Raw genomic sequence first — 17,918 nt, forward strand, 5'->3', positions numbered from 1 at the left:
CTTACCTCTACAAGCCTGCTAGTATGTTCATGAAATATTGCCGCATATTCTTTTATTTCTTTTTCCCGGCCATTCTTAGCAGCTTCAATGAGAACCAAAAGTGGGACTGTTGTATCCAAGAAAGAGTCTGACACATGATCAATAATAGCCTTGCGGAGCTGGGGAAAATAAAAAAAAAAAATCAAGCTATTTTTAAGGAAAAGGTTCATATTATTTCCTAGTCTTATAATCTCAGTGATTATAAACTTTCTTTTATAAATTTTAAAATAATCCATAAGGCCCTAATAGTCAACACTGTGTAACAATGTCCTTTACAAAAGTTAGAGAAACAAATTATCCAGAAAAAAATCAACAATAATTTCCTCACTCTCAAAAGTCACTAATTTTTCTTAAATTGTACTTAACCTATAAATTAGATTATAACTCATAACACTCCATTTTTTGCTTAAGTAAATTACAGTATTAGAATGTTTATGCATGTGTACAATTAACATTACACATCTTGTATTTTCATAATTGCAAAATTATAAAATGTTTTCTACTTTACTGAAGTAACTGATGATAAATTTTGATTAGCTAAATTATAGGCTTCATGGTAATTAAACCATGTTAGATCACCGATTGCACCAGATGATAACAAATTAATAGAGCAAGAAGAATAATAAATGAGTTTCATGTCCAATTTTCTCACTTTGCATTAATTGTTCTTGTTCTCACACCTTAAATTATTAAACAGCTATAACATTCTGTTACAAATTGCTCTTTTAAATTAGATTACTTGTAAGATTATAAATGACAATTAGATAACTGGTTAACTGATATTTTCTTTATTAAATTTTTAAAAATTTTTACTATTACATGTTTATAGTATATAATGATTCCATTCATCATGGGAAAGTGGTAAATGCACATAACACATCTTAATACTTTGTGCTTCTCTTTCCCCTCCCCCTCTTGTCTCTCCCTTCATCTTTCTGAAACTTAAAACTGCATTGGAAAATTAATTCCTTGAATTTATGATATTGAGCCTTTAAGGATCACAGTAAGCTGAAGTGTCTCATTTATAATCAATTATTGTCAATGGGATCAAAGATTTTTCTATTAGTCCTCTCATTTAGTTTAATAACCTCTGAACAATACCAAAAAGATATGTAAGTATCAGATAGGAAATATTAAGATTTAAGCCCTGTGAAAATTTTATTTTAGGGTATTGTTAAGCTAATAGAAAACATAATTTGATATTTTCTAAAATCATTAGTAATACTTTTTAAAGGAAATAGATGATAGAGCTGCATCTTTTAAAAAACACTGCCTTCCCCTAGTAATTATAAGGTAATAAACATATAATAGATTTTGGGACTTAAATATATCTGTCCAAGATAGTAGCATTTACTCAAAGGAACTACGAAATTTTCTGGTTACCGACAATTTCACCATCGTTCCAGGCAAATTATCAAGGAAAGATTCTGCTTAGTGTGCTAAAGGGTCAATCACTAAAAGAAATAAATTAGTGTTTACTGATCACTTATTAGGACAATGTGCAGTGTGCTGAGAGGTGACAAGGCAAGGGGAAGAGGTTACATGAGTGGATAATGATTTTGATGTCCATGGGGAGTAGATCAGTGAAGTTAGGCAAGCAGCTGAAAGATAGGACAGCAGCTGGAAAGTACGTGGTCTCAGAAGAGGAACTGTTTTCAATGACAAGCACTTCGTTCTATCTTTTTCTATCTGTTACTAAAAACCTGTACACGGAGCATGAACAGAATGTCTGCACTAGAGATAAGCTAATGAGAGTTTTCACATAGGAGGAAACTCAATAGGAAATGCATGGAACCCTATAGAAAAGAGACATGAAAGAATGAAGCTTAGGAAACACTATCAAGTATGATGATAGTCAATCAAGTGGGACAGCATAATTAAAAAGACTGAGATAACAGCCAAGAAACAAAGACAACAAATGACCAGCAACTAAAAGACAAACTGTCATTACTCTCCAAATATACTTTCCCACAAACAAAATTAAAATGTTTGTATTATGGATTTGTTAAATCTTCTTTACTGTGTATTTGATTTCATTCAAATCAACAAATATTTCTGAACATTGGTTCCTATTTCTTCTACTAAAAACAAGGAAATAATGTGAGAAGTGTCAAGATAGAAATGTATGATCTCTTATAATCCTCCTAGAGAAGTGAGAATTACTAACTATGATGTAATGGAAAAGTGAGAGACTGATAGAGAGAAAAGGGATAAGGAGAAGGAAAAGAGAGACAGAGAGAGAGATATTCAGGATTATATTTTAAAGAAAATTTAAATTTTTATAAAACGACTTGTCAATTAGGTTCGAACACTAAGAATTTATTGATTAGTAAAAATTGTTTCGGTGGAAAGGTAGGAACAGAGTTCCTATTGCTATGGTTTGAAAAGTGAGTGGGAAACAAAGTGGGAACTGAATATAAACTTCTTTTTCTAATAATTGGATTGTGACATAGAGATGGATGCAAGGCCATGTTAGCTACCTTGAACCACATCTTAAAAATGGATTATTTTTATATAACAGACACTGATATAGGTTTATATATGTAAACATACCTAAAAAGGGAAACTACCTGTTCTTTTCAAAAAGCATATTGATTTATAACCAAAGTAGAAATCTAGAGATATGAGTAACTACATTTTCACCTTGTAAGCTTCTGTGATTTTTGTTCTATTACAGAAGAAAATAACCAGAAATCAGTGACATGTGTTAGACATCCATGGGACCTTTAGAAGTAAGCACAGAACATACAGGGAGGTATCTCTTCCTTGGAAAATAGAGTCATCTATCTAAATGACAAGCCACATTATTAATTCAACCAAATCACATTTTTCTCACTAGTCTCTGACTTGTTGGTTTCTGATCCTTTACTTTCATAGTTATAACTATGATTATGTGCTACCTTAGGCATTTTTTGGTGCCTCACTTCTCTTGGCTGACAGTTTGACTTCAGCTGTGGGGAACAGGTCTTTGAAGAACTGTCATGCTTCTTTTGTTATTCTATCTTGAGAATTGTTCTAATGCTCTGTGAAATTTCAGCCAAAGCACAAACACATCGTGGAAGTTTTGGAGAGTCTACACCCCTGGAGGTAACCATTAACCAATGTGATAGGAGCTACTCGATAAAGTTCTAGCCTTCATCCACTGATCAAATACATTGAGGGGACCAAAATCCTCAATTTCCTGTTGCTATAGCAGCCACCTCAAGAATGTATCCTTTACTTCCCCTCTATTTCACTTTTCATGTTCTTTCACACTTCTTCATGGGAATCACCTCTCAAATAAACTACCTCGAGAAGGTTCTGTAGATTCTAGTTTGATGGAAATCCAATGTAAAACAGGCACCTTTGTCTCATGTTAACTTTTGGTCATTCATCATGAATAGACTCCAACACCTTACATAAACTAGTGTTTTCTAATCATATTATGACACTTCTGCTTAGAAAAACACTTCCCATGATTCTGCTATGCCTGATACCATGCCAATTGTGAAAGAGGAATTATTATGAGCAAACTAGATATGCACATAGGGACAGGATACAGAAGGATTACAGGGAAGCTACACAACATTCTTTATAATGTTCTAGTATATCCATATAGGATTGTTTTCAATTAATTCCACAGTCATCTGCACATATAATAGTCATGTATCCTCTATTATATCTATTTCTTTATGATTATCCTGGTCAGTGGCATGTTGTATTCCTTACACTTAGAAACATAAAAAAGTTAAAGAGTTGAATATACCAATGAATAATAGAAGCCATAGTGCTAAAATCTTAAATTATTAGAAAACCAATAGGAGCTGGAGGTATGTATTTTCAATAAATACCTGTTTGTAGTCAGGTATGAAAGATGTCAGAATAAAACCAAACTGAGGGGCATTTCATCTTTTCTCTCTGCAGTCTAATAAAAGGTTTTGAAACATCCATTTTTCTGTTTCCTACTGATATAAGTGGCTTGGGACCTCAGATAAAATAATATATTTTTCTGCAATTGAAACATAAAAGTGAAAGCCCTACGTGAAAACTATGCAAAAGCACCATCACAATTACCAAACAAGAGAATAGAAGGAATAAAATTGTGACAGAGAATGAAAAGCAAAAAAAAAAGTGTTTCAAATAAGAATAATCCTCAGGGAGCTAGAAAAACTAATATTTGTGTAATCAATGGAATTTTAACTTTAAGTGAATAGCAAAGGATGATTTTCAAAGCTCAAATGACCAATGGTAACTAAATCAACCAACAATTAAATGTATAACTAATGTATTGAGTCAGTAGAATGGTACTTGGAAATCAATACAATTGGATAATGAAGATGGTGATGGTGATGATGATGATGACAGCAACAAGCCTGGGAGTTTCAAGAGCCTACTTACTCCTTTTTCTGAGTATTGTACTACCAACATGGAAAAAAAGATAGACATAGCAAGTCAGCAACATAAAAATTAAAGAATCAATAGCTTTTTGTACATTTTTACAAAAATTTTGTTTTATAAAACGAATTTTAAAAAAATCAGACCACCGAAATTCAAAGATCCAATCCAAAAATGGGCATCTGAGATGAATACACACTTCTCAGATGAAGAAATACAAATGGCAAATAAATACATGAAAAAATGTTTATTATCATTGGTCAGTAGAGAAATGCAAATTAAAACAACACTGAGATTCCATCTCACTCCAGAAAGAATGGCCAAGATCAAGAAAACTACCAACAACAAATGCTGTAGAGGTTGTGGGGAAAAAGGAACTCTCCTACACTGCTGGTGGGAGTGTAGACTGGTGCAACCACTGTGGAGGTCAGTCTGGAGATTCCTCAAAAACCTAGGATTGGAAGTCCCATTCGACCCAGATATTCCACTTTTAAGCATATTCCCAGAAGAACTGAAAACATCATGCCACAGTGATATATGTGCACCCATGTTTGTAGGAACACAATTTGTAATAGCCAGATCTTGGAAACAACCTAAGTGTCCATTAACTGGGGAATGGATAAAAATGATGTGGTATTTTTATACAATGGAGTACTACTCAGCTATAAAGAATGATCACATTGAGATATATATAAATTAATGGACACAACTCGAAAATATACTCATAAGCGAAATAAATCAAACTTACATGTATAAATACTGTATGCTCTCCCTCGTGTAAGAAATGGTAAGAGTAAAAAAGAGTTTATGGTAATCATGGTTCCCCATTACATTGCTTTGAAGCCTTATAATTTTTGCATTCTTAGTTTGAATGATTTTATACTGGTTTGTTTGATTTTATTATCTGTGATAATATGAACAGCTATTTTGGAGAAAACAAGACATTATAATAGTCAGTGCTGATTTAATATCATCTTACTCTGAAGTATCACCACGCTTTTGTTCTTCTGTTTCCATTGGTTCTATCATATTGTATCTTATTGGATTTTATTATGTGTGATAGTATAAACAAACTTTCTATGGAAAATGAGATAACATAGTAGCCATCGTTCATTCTCTGTTATTTGGTTCTGAATGACCTGTAATACTTTCATTCTCTTGAATGCTTTTATACTATTTTGTTATGTTTGATAGTACTGTATATGAAGTTATGTTCAACTATTTCAAAAAAAGAGATATTATGGTAATTACTGTTAATTACGGGATGTCTTGTGGTGAAGTGCTGTGTTGCTTACGTTACTCTGTTCTGAACTGCTTTGTTGTGTCCTCTTTTGTCTCAATCTCTTTAAAATAAAAAAATGAAAAAAAAGAATTTGTTTTGTTTGACTTACTATGGCACTAACATTTTTATTAATATACATAAATAAAATTTTAACCCACTGTTGGTTAAATCAAATATATGGTTTGCTCTTCATGGGACAATACAAAGAATATATTTGATTGCTTTAATCTTTAATTAAGTAGCCGCTGTTTAAGAACTTTCTTGTATTGGGAATTTCAATAGACATAAATGATGGGCCAGAAAAGTAATGGAAAAAGAAACTTTAAGACTGAAAAGCGATATGAAACACAAGGAGAATAAGGGTAGCTCTTATAAAACAAGTGCATAAACTGCAAGTGCTCCAGAAAGAAAACAATAAATTGCAGCTGGTGAAAATAGAAGAGGAATTATGGAAGAAGTGGCATTTATACTAGTCTTGAACTTAGAGAACAGAAATTAGGAGCTAGAGATTACAAGGGTGTAGAAGGTACTGAGCTGAACATATCTGATGTTCCATACACATGCTGAAGCAAGCATACTGAGAAGTAGGTCATGGAACTTGGATAAACAATAAATAGACACTTTGGTCAGAGAATGGATGAATACATTGGTATGGTCAAGAGAAGGAAATGATAAAGAAAGTTATAGGAGAAAAAACATTAAAAATAATAGAGAGAATTCTGAGGCCAGAAATGTTCAGATGTTCAGAAAACCTAGAACATCATGCCAAGGACTTATATCTGTATTCTCTAGTAAAACAGGCAGGAAGTCAGAGAAAGACAGTTAAAACAAATAAGTGCTGTATCACCTCTTAGAAAAACCTGTCTCAAGGCTCCAAAATGAATAGTTTGGTTTTCCTTGTATATTTCTCAGCAATCTCTGTATTCCTTACAGTCAAGTCCAGTGATTCCTTTTCAACCAAAGTTAAAGTGTTTCTGTGTCCCTGATGAAGAACTCAAGGTTAAGAAAAGAATATGGACGAATGAGAAAGATGATATACTCTGATTATATTTTTACTGAAAATAAGCAATAAAATCAGTTTTAGAGCAAGACATAAACATCCTCCAAAAATATTTTAAGGGTAGAATTTTTTCCTTCTTGCAAGAAAGAATATATGTAAGATGCTTAAACAAACTTTTAAATAAACTTTGCAAGAATAAGAAAAGGTAGGATAGTTCATGTTGCTGTTTTAAGTAGTTGGTTACTACAGAGTATAACATCAAGATGGAAAAGGAAGTTGAAGGGTACCATGAAGGAATAATATGAGAAAGAATCACAGCAACTAACCTCACCAACTCTGAGGATCATCAGTCTCTCCAGATTGCTTTCTCTTTCTGATATGGAGTTGGGTTTGGAGCCAAACAAGATTCTAAGTTCAAGCATTAAGAAAGCATGCTCTCTCTCTCTCTCTCTCTCTCTCTCTCTCTCTCTCTCTCTCTCTGTCTGTCTGTCTGTCTCTGTCTCTCTCTCTATCTCTGTCTCTCTCTCTGTCTGTCTCTCTCTGTCTCTGTCTCTCTCTCTGTCTCTCTGTCTCTCTCTGTCTCTCTCTCTCTGCCTGTCTCTCTCTCTGCCTCTCTCTCTCTCTCTCTCTCTCTCTCTCTCTCTCTCTCTCTCTCTGTCTCTCTGTCTCTCTATCATCATGAATAAATCCATGTTTCCAGGTTTCCTTAGTGGAAAAGACACATGGAGAAACTTTCAAAGATTATATACTATGGGAGAAGGAATGGGAGAAATCACAAGGCACTAACACCTAGCCTGAGCCCAACCTTTGTTACTACTGATATAAGAGAAATATAATTCCCAACCTGCTAGATGTCAGATATGCTATGTTTATGTTTCTTAAAATTGAAGAATGAATTCCAAAGGACAAAAGAGATTAAGAGTGGGAAAGGTTTATTAGAGAATAGGAACAGCTCCCGAGAGACAGCAGAGGTCCTGCATGAATTTCCACCATGACCGTTTGTCAAGGGTAATTTATACAGCAAAGTCACAATCTCTGTACAGTGTGTCTTTATTTTTTACTTGATGTCCTCAAGTCCAGTTGCTCTCGACTATGCATCGATTTTTGTCTAATTTACCCACCTATAATACTACTATATGGGAAATCAAAAGTGAAAAAGTACAGAAAAAGTCCTGTTGACCCCTAGCCAAATCCTGAAAGCATGGGATGGAATCATGGTTGCTGTTGTTTATGGCATTTTGTTAGACATTAATGGAAAGCTGACGCAAAGGAGATCTTGACCTTTGACAGGTGCTATACAGAATTTCCAGACTTCCAAATCTCAGGAGAACTCTACAAACTGATGAAGAAGTAACTCTGTTGAAGAAGGTATTTGTAATCCTCAATGCTATTTCTATATCTCACTGATGGCAGAGAGGTGGAAAAACAACTATGATTACAAGATAAATACAGGACACCTGGCTACATTTTAATTTCAGATAAACTACTTATATTTTTAATGTCAGTATGCCCCATGCAATATTTGGAACATAATTATATTAAAATATGTTTGTTACTAATCTGAAATTCAAATTAGACTGGGCATATTGTGCTTTTATTTGCTAAATCTAGTAATTCAACACACATGTAACTGCTTTTTCTTGATTTTTTTAAAGAAAATTATGACTCAAGAAGCTTTGGAGGTACGAATGTAGATTAGCTTTTTATGCATAACTTTGTTGAAGGCAACATAGATAGAAGACATAAGAATAAGAGATATAATTGTTGATAGTTCACAGGGACAACTCTTTTAGGTTCTAGGAGGAACAGATGGGATTGAAATCCTAAAGATACAGAATAGAAATCATACAGCAAAAAGGATGAACAACTCAGAGAGTAAGAGTGTATGAGTCTCAGTTTAGGTTCAGACTCAAAGAAACCACATTTGCCTTCTTCTTTAGGCAAGTCACCTCACCATACTGGCCTGATTCCTCGTCTGAATAAGAAAGCTGGAATAAGGTGCTTTCAACTCTGATATCCCATGATTCTAATACTGACAGCAGAAAGAAAATTCACACTAAGGCCATAATGTTGGGAAATTTGGATTCTGGCAGACTTTAAAATTGCTAAGGGTCTGTGGGTCCTTATTCCATTTCCAAATCTACTTCTGAATTGAAATATTGCTAAGCCATTTTACTAAATCTTCCTATTGAACTACAATAATATATTGCATTAAAATCTTCTGTCTGAAAGTGTTTTGCTCTTCTTTTCTGAGTTAATAGCAATCATGTTAAAGTTTTGAGTGAGAATAAACCTGATTATTAAACAGAAGAAAGGATATAAAAGAAAGGCCTTTGAAATTAGCCACATTTTTATATTTTGGGGAAAAATTAACTGGTGGCATAAGTTAGACTGCTAAATTACTTACTGTATTTCTTTTAAAATCACATGTTCTCCATGATTCAAGGTTAAAAAGCAGTATTTACTTCAATAGCAATTCAATTTGGAAACATCCTGAAAACAGTTTTTAATGTGATAAGAATCCATTTAAAACATTCCAAAAATCTTACTATGATGCATTTTACTTAATTCTCAAAGTGCTGTTGTGTATTATTAATTCCATTTCAGAATTTCGGGTAAGCTCAGAAAGATGAAATCAATACCCAAAATCTCACAACTTATAAGCACAAATCCAGAGCCTAAATGAAATCCTGCATGACATTAAGGCACATCCTCTTTTTCTGTTATGCTTTTTCCACAAAAGCGTTAGCGGTATTCAAGTGTTCTTTCTTGTTTTAAATTAATTTGCAAAGAACAGAAACAAGAAATAAATGTTTTGGTAGTGAATAAAAGTTTGCTTTTTTGTTTTTTTCAGTCTCCATGTCTCTGTCCTCTCACCTGCCTGCGAAGGTCTCGTGTTTTCTTGCACATGTTGTCTATAGCAGTATTCAGGGTACTACTCCTCTCTTTTCTTCCAGCCTGAACGAAAGAAAAAACAATGACATAAGCAATGGTATCAAATTGCATTTTATCACTTAGCAATTTGCTTCCTAAATATCCTGAAAATAACAGCTTGAAAATTCAAGAATAGTTTTCAGCACTGCTACGATATTGCATATGATTCATGGGCATTCACTTAAGACTAAGTAGAATGATGATTAAAGCTCACATTATTTGCTTCTTTAAGCTTCTGTAATATTTCTGATACAGGGCTTGTTTGTATTCAGTGTGGCAGTAGGCAGAGCACTGCCTCCATGAAACTCCTGTCTTCATTCTTAACAAGTCAGCTCTGTAACTGTTAAGCATGCAATTAGCTTAAAAGCATTAGATACCAAATTTGTCAACTTCTGTGGGAGTTTCTGAAGCCATTTTCTTGGTGTATTGTGTAAGTTATGCAGAGCCATATTGGAGTTTTGCTAAACACTAAATAAAATATGCAGTGCAAATTCATACAATTTGCAAGAGTTGACCACAATTTTAGCTGACAGTATTCCAAGAACAAATTGTTTTAAGTAAGAACTGGATGCTGTTTTTGGCTCTTTATAGATAATTTGTGCCACACCTTTTCATTCTTTGACCAGAACATTTCTCTCCATTATACTCTTAACCTAAATCTTTTATCACATAGAGAGTCAGATTGGTCAATATTATTTTTGTGGGAGACAACCATATAGAATCTAATCAGACTTTTTCAGTGATATCTCACATAAAAGAAATTAGAAAAAATCACTATGTGACTGACCTCCAGGAAAATACTGTTTTTAAATTAACAAGTTGAAAAGGCCTCTTAAGATACCTTGAAAATCTGCAGGAAGGTTTAACAGCTAATAGCATAGGAAACCTATAGAATAGAATCATTAAAAAGGACACTAAGGCACATATACACCATTACACAGATGTCATATATTGTCCTCATCACTAAACTCACACATCGATCCATACCTTCAAGTGGAAATATTCTAACAAGAAATTGAAAATTATTTTCTGCCTTAACCTTACCTATTTAGTCTTACTTCCTGCCACATGTTTTCAAGCACTATCCTTTACATTAGCAATATTCCTTATTTTTCTCTCTCTTTGTATCAGTTCTTATATAAAATGTACCTTTGACTTCAGAGAGCACCTCCCAAAACACCTACTAAAATTCTTTCTATTCCTCAGTGATTTCCCTGAAGAATGCACAAGAACTCTGCCTAGAAGTAAACTGTCACCTCTCTTTGTGTCAATATTTCCCGTTTCACTCACTGTGGTTCTGTGCATGCTCATCACTCTTAAAATCCTTTTACAATGTTGATATAAGCAAGTACATTTTAACATCTTTCCCCCAGTGGTAATGTATATAGGACATATTGAATGGAGTTAGCTAATTTATAAATGAACATCATCATTCAAAACACAAGATAGGTCAATTAGGGGCCCACAGTATGCCAGGGAGGTATAATTCTAGACTGTGGAGAAGATTTTAACATTTAGCCTCAAGGCACAATTGAAGTCTTCTATGAGCTAGGATTGCTGGTAATCAACTAAATCTCAGTTCTGTCTTTTCTCTGTATTAGTATTGTTAATATTTAAAGTGTGGCAAAACAGACTATCCTTTGTGATTGTCATATACATTACATGTTAGCAAATGTGAATCCATGTCTACGAAATTCCATTACCAGCTTCCAGCTATGATAACCAAAATTTTTCCCACTGCCACCTTTTGGGAGACATAGTAGAGGACCACTGAGTTTTTACTACATTTGACTTTTGAAGACAAGAATATATATACGTTGAAAACTGTGCCTAGTGAAAGAACAAGGGAGAAAGGGGAAGCAGAGACAGGAGATCTTAAAGTTAGGTCATTTGCCTGTGCATAAGTTAAATCCTAAATATTACAGCAATATTGGTGACATACCCAGATGAAAGCTGACCCTATTCTTCACAGTTTCTGCCAGCATTCTCTACACCAGCAATGGGGAATTATGTAGAGTTAATTCTGGGTTGGATGAGGGAATGGTATACAGACAAAACAGGCATCAGATAGTGTTTAGTTTTTCCGCCAGAACCTCACCTTTATTCTCCAGATTGATTTTTTATTAGTTCTTGATTACATTTCCTTCCATTTCCTTGAAGCAGAGATCATCAAAAAAGGTCAGGAGTAGAGCAAAGCGACTACTTCCCTACACCCACAAAAACACACACTCCTGTTGTGTTGGCTGTGATGGATTCATCTAAACAGCTAAAAGATCTCAGCATTCTCAGACCAGCATCAGAGCATATACAGCTTTAGTAAAGGATGATGACAGGAGGTGACAGCATGAAGAACTTCAATAAAAACTCTAAGGATGATTTTCTAATTTCTAGCCAGAGGTTAATCTTAGTGTAAAATGTCTCTTTGGGTCAAAGACGTTGTGCTCCTTAGATAATAATAAACAGTCCCTCACACTACAGGAAGTGCGAAGTTCTCCTTTCTTCTTCCTTTTGTATTCCACCATGCCCTCCTCACCAAAACTTTTCTGCTCTTTCACTCCCAGTTTTTTATTGGGTTCTTGCTCTATCTACCCAGGTTTATTTGGCTTTACTTGAGCCATTTTATGCCTCTCCATTCCTTTTGCATAGCTTAAAAATAAATTAAGCAAGGAGAAATAGCCCCATCCCTTTTAAAAGCCCTTATTCTTTCTGTTTTCAGAACTTTAACAAATTATCAGGCAATGAGCTGGGATTGAAGGAGAATTCTGTATTTTGAGATGAGAGATGGAAAGGGCAGGATACTAAAACGTAAACACAGATAACGGTCTCATCCTGCTTGTGTCCTAAATTCTCAGTGGAGAGGATGCTCCTTAAAAGAATCCTTGACAGGAGTCATCATTAAGTCAGCAAAACTTTGCAAATAGAAAAGGGATGACTTTGATGTAGTGTCATAGAGAAAACACTGAGGAAACATGGCATGAATCAGCATTGCACAGTGAAAGAATCACATTCTTCATCAGAAAACAAAACACAACTAGGAAAAACACTTTTTTGAAAATGACAGCTCTAAATGTTATCTTCATTCAATGAATTTTTCTTAAAATTATTATTGCATATTATAAGTACTGATCCAATGTGATCCAGGTTTATACCTCTATAATCTTGACCAGGAATCATTTCCTGAATTCTGTCTCATTACTGATCCCATAAAACTAAGCACAGTTAGTTGCACTGTCTCATGGTCCCCTTAAATGTACCCACCCATTTGGGAAAATTTTCTTCATAAATAAAATCTCTTTCAATTTTCCTAATCTGAGTATTCCATCTGTTTCCTGTTGAGACTTTCCCCGGGAGAGCTTTCCAACCCCATACTGTCTAATACACAGTCACTTGTCACATGGCTATTTAAATTCAAATGTAAGTAAATTAAAACTAAACAATATTAAAAGTTCAGTTCCTCAATTTAAAGTGTTTGATTGTCACGTGTCTAGTGGCCACTGTATTATACATCACAGATATAGAACATGTCCATTATTACAGAAAGATCAATTGGCTAAGTGTCCTAAAACATTCATGAGTTACTTTTATGAAAGTCATCTTTCAATTAGGTTACAATAAATTAGAAATCAACAAACAAAACTCTTAAGTTTTAAAATGCTTTCTAGAGAAAAACTAGATTATGTCCTCTATTGCTCTAAAACTATTCACTCTAATCCCACTGACAATGAAGTCAAGAACAAACTCTAGATCGTGGTTCTAAATACTTAACTGATTTATTTCCATCTTTACTTACAAAAGATACTGGGAAACTTTAGTCTGTCATTTTCATTGTATACAATACAATCACTTAGTAACTCTGCTTGTAAGAAACTACCTTTTTGATTCTTATTGCCCACCTTCCAGATTGTGGACATCTTTCAATGTGCAACTCAAATACTAAATTTTACATAAAATCTTTCTGGATCTTATAAATCAAAATCAATCACTCATTCATAGCACATTTTCTTCTATTTTGTACCTCTATTATTGCACTCATTTTAATGAACAGTCCAACACACATAATAAATTAATTCAATTTTCTACTATATGTTAGGCACTGCATAAGAACTTATGATACTTTGCACCCAGTTATGTGCCTTTGAGGAATATATATTTATGGGTATAAATAGATACAGACACAAGTACATAAGTGTCTATGGTAGAATATAAGTTGATGAAACCATAAGACTCATTACAGATGAGATGACTCTTGAGTTTGGTAACAATTAAGCATTGAAAGATATGTGAGAATCAGACAAGTGAAGACGATGTGAGAAACTGTTCTGGGGGACAGTGATAGCCTGAGCAATGGCAAAGGTCCTTATTGAATATTTGATAACTCATATAAAATATATAAGGGTAGGCCTGGCCCTTCTGGTCTTCACTATACTAAGAAATGAGATTGAAACTATAGAAGACTGGGAATCACACAATTTAATCAAATGAGTTATACAGTCAGACAATTATAGCAAACTGCCTGGAATCTTCACAATGAATTTGAGGAGACTAAGAACAAAAATAAGCAGAAGAATTAGGTGGCCTCAGCAACAGTCTATAATGGATGAGAATTGTTGAAACTAATGCAGTGGCAGTCAGGAAAAAGAAAAGGAACATATTAAGGACTCATGAGTAAGTAGGCAAGTGGCTGTAGGACTATGCGTGGCAGCTGTTGACAGGGGAAGGAAAGACAATAATCTAGGCTTGATGTCCAGGTTTCCATTGGTGACAACAGCCTGGACAAATTCCTGTGAACTGAAATGATCATTTCCAGCAAAGAAGTGTTCAACACAAAAATGATAGTTTCTCAGAATTATTAAAGGGTTTATAGAAAGCTTACTTTATTAGTATTTGTCCTATGGCTAATAGCTTGCCTGTTATGTATGTGTCTCTCTAAACTGTAATATCACTGAAAAACAAAAGCCTCTTACATGTATTTATCCCTCATAGCACTAAGCACAGTGCTTTGAACATAGTAGGATCTCAAGATTTATTTATGCCTGGGATTTAGTTCAGCGGCATAAGCACCTGCCTTGCAAGCAGGCAGTCGTGAGTTCGATCCCCAGTACCGATAAAAAAGGAAAAAGACAAAAAAATAAAAATAAAAATAAAAGATTTATGTATGGAATAACAGAGAAATGACAAATGGGATAAAGTTTTGACAAATCTCCTAACATTTCTGGGCATTAATTTCCAAATTTGTAAAATAAAAAGTTGCCCCAAATTGCTTTTATATTCTGATCAACTCTAAAATTCTATTTAATATCCACATTCTCTAAAAAGAATTATAGAATAACATGTTACTCTCATTGTATAATTTCTTTTTTTCATCAACAGTCATTGAAAATGCATTGAAATGTGTGTAAAACATAAGCCTGAAATAGTACAAATAAAGGAGACATTTGAAATAGGAAGGCCATAATGCTTACCTCCAGGAAACTATGAAGGCTAAAATTGTAAGGAAAAAGGATTAAATTAAAAGAAAATTTATCTAGTTCATAATCAAATGAAAAGTGTGCACAGGAGCCCTATTTAGAATTTAAATAGCAGGGAAATATCTTTTTTTTTTTTTTTTGTAATTTTGTTGTCTTGTTTTTTGTGTGTATGACATTTTATTTAAGCTTTTAAATGAAATATTTCCTGTTTAGAGGCAAATCTTTATTTCATGCTAAAGATAAAATATGATGTCCTTAAATTTAGTTCTTCTTTATATAAATAGCTTTGAAAATATTTATGCTTAAGAGATAGCAGCAACAGCAGATTTTAGTCTACATTTTTTAAGCATAAAAGATATACAAATAGGCAAGCATAAAACATAAAATTTCTTAGAACAGCACTGCACTGAGTGACAAGTCCGGACACGGAACGTTAAGTAATCTTTCTCGTCAAGAATTCTAATATGTGCCAGACCTGGTGGTGCACACCTGTAATTCCAGCACTGGAAGGCTGAGGCAAGAGGATTGCTGCATGTTCAAGGGCAGCTTGGGCTATAAGGTGAGCTCAAGGCCAGCCTGAATTGCACAATGAAACCCTGTCTCAAAAAGAAAACAGAAAGATTTCTGATATAAAAATAAACCAAAAACAAATCAAAAATTAACCTTGCACTTGAAGCTATGTTTTAAAAAGCAACTTTAAAAATAGTATGAAACTACTGTCAGAAAATAGAACAAGCACTTCAGGACATAGACATGCATAAAGATGTTTATACAAATCCCAAAAGCACAGGAAAAAAGCAAAAAAGAAGTAGTTAACTGAAACTAAAACTAAAATGCCTCTAAACAATAAAGGGAATGACAAAGTAAAAAAGACAATGTATAGAATTGGAGAAAATGTTTGTAAACCATACTTTTGGTAAGGAGCTAATATCCATAACATATAATGAGGACCTCAAAACAAAAAAAAAAAACATTAACATGATTAAAAATTGAACAACAAAACTAGACATTTTTGTAAAGAAAGCACACAAATGGTTAATGGGAATATGTAAAAAAAAGTGCCTCAACATCACTAAGCATCAAGAAAATTTAAAAATAATGATAATAAATGACCTCAAAATAAGAATGATTATCATAAGAAAAGATAACAAGTGTTAGTGAGGATGTGTATAGGGAGAATAAAAAAAAGAAGACCCCTGCACAGTACTAGTGAGAATGTAAGTCAATACATTCATTATGGAGAGAATTTTGGAGATTCCATAAACAATTTAAAAGTAAATTACCATTCTGATTTAGAAATTCCTCTACAGTACTAGGTGTCTATCCAAAGGAAATAAATCAATATGTTGAGGAGCTACCTGGCCTCCAATGTTTATTGCAACACCATATAAACAGCCAAGAAATAGAAAAATCCATCCAATGAGGAATGAATAATGTATATATATATATATATATATATATATATGTGTGTGTGTGTGTGTGTGTGTGTGTGTGTGTGTGTGAATAATATTTAGAAATAAGAATCCATGCAACAACATAGATGGAACTGAAAATTATTATATTAAGCAAAATAAGCCAGGCACAGAAAGACAAGTACTGCATGATCTCACTAATGTATAGAATCTAAAATCTTTATTTCATCTAGTTTAAGAGTAGAATGCTGGCTCCAAAGACTTTGGAGAGTGAGAGGGCAGAATGAGAAAAGCTGACCAGTAGGAACCAAGTTAGAGTTAAATAGAAATAAGAAGTTGAGTCGTTCTGTTTTGAAAGTAGATAATGATAATATAGTATACATTTCAAAAGTTAGAAAAAAAGATTTTTGGATGATTTCACTAAAATGAAAGATAAAAATGTGGAAAATACATATGCTTACTCTACATATGCATGTTTCACAGTGTAAAGCATTAAATCATCGTACAGTAACCCATAAGTAGGTAAAACTTTGTTTTTATGGATCACCTAAAAATAAATGTTAAAATGAATTAAGAAGTCATACTATAAAGGAAAGTAAGCTGTAGACTACAAACATCTTCAATTGTTGTTATTTGAGAGGGTAGAATGTCATTCCCATATAGCTGCCTGTTCAGTAGGGTAGGACCCACTGATGGGAGCCACCATTCTGTCACATTTCCTGCACATCGTAGTACTTTACACACACTGTCTAAAGTGCTATTTACAGCAAGGCTTCACTTTTGTATACAAAGACACTGAACTTCAGTAAGTTTAAATACCTTGCCCTAAGAAGATGGTTAGCAAATGACTGGATCACTTGAAAATCCACCATACTGTAACTTGAATGTGTTGTGTATACCTTAAACCCAAATTATTATTTTTATTATCTAAATTACATAGAAAGTATTTCTAAAATATAATGAGTGGAATATAAGTTTGTGGAGCCATTTAACACTGTATATTGTGTTTGAATCTGAGCTTCACATTTGATGGCTATGTGTCCCTGGGTACATGACTTAATCTCTCAAAATCTGTTTCTTTGCCTATAAAATGTAGATAATACAGTGACTGTACTAAGGATTATTGTAAAGAACAAAAACATAAAAGATATAGAAGATCTGGCCAAGAAAGCTCAAGGAACCTTAACAGTTATTACTATACATATGATTAGTGTTACTGCTTTTAATAACAGCTGCATTTCTGGAATTAAAACACTAGCCCCTCACCCCAGAGTTTCTCATCTCATCAACAGGAATTCTTATTCACTATTTGCTTCAGTTCAATTGCCTCATTCTCTGCATTAACTTTTTGACACTTCTGAACTTCACAATAAAACAAAACTGAATCTTTGCATTTATGTTTCCATTAG

The 17,918-nt window shown here is 33.7% G+C and overlaps 1 protein-coding gene across 8 annotated transcripts in view; it reads right to left on the minus strand.

The window, feature by feature from the left end:
• Ctnna3 (catenin alpha 3) overlaps nt 1-17,918 on the minus strand; it is a 1,637,747-nt gene that overhangs the window by 744,778 nt on the left and 875,051 nt on the right. For all 8 annotated transcript variants that reach the window (XM_063239556.1, XM_063239557.1, XM_063239560.1 and 5 more), the window contains 2 exons: nt 9,573-9,653; nt 6-158 (listed from right to left, as the gene is read on the minus strand). In XM_063239556.1, coding sequence (XP_063095626.1) covers nt 6-158; nt 9,573-9,653 — 234 coding nt within the window. The remainder of the gene's footprint in view (nt 1-5; nt 159-9,572; nt 9,654-17,918) is intronic.

This window comes from Cavia porcellus, unplaced genomic scaffold (assembly GCF_034190915.1).
Source record: "Cavia porcellus strain 051 isolate PalLab524CR breed Dunkin Hartley unplaced genomic scaffold, mCavPor4.1 scaffold_28, whole genome shotgun sequence".
Taxonomy (NCBI): Eukaryota; Metazoa; Chordata; class Mammalia; order Rodentia; family Caviidae; genus Cavia; species Cavia porcellus.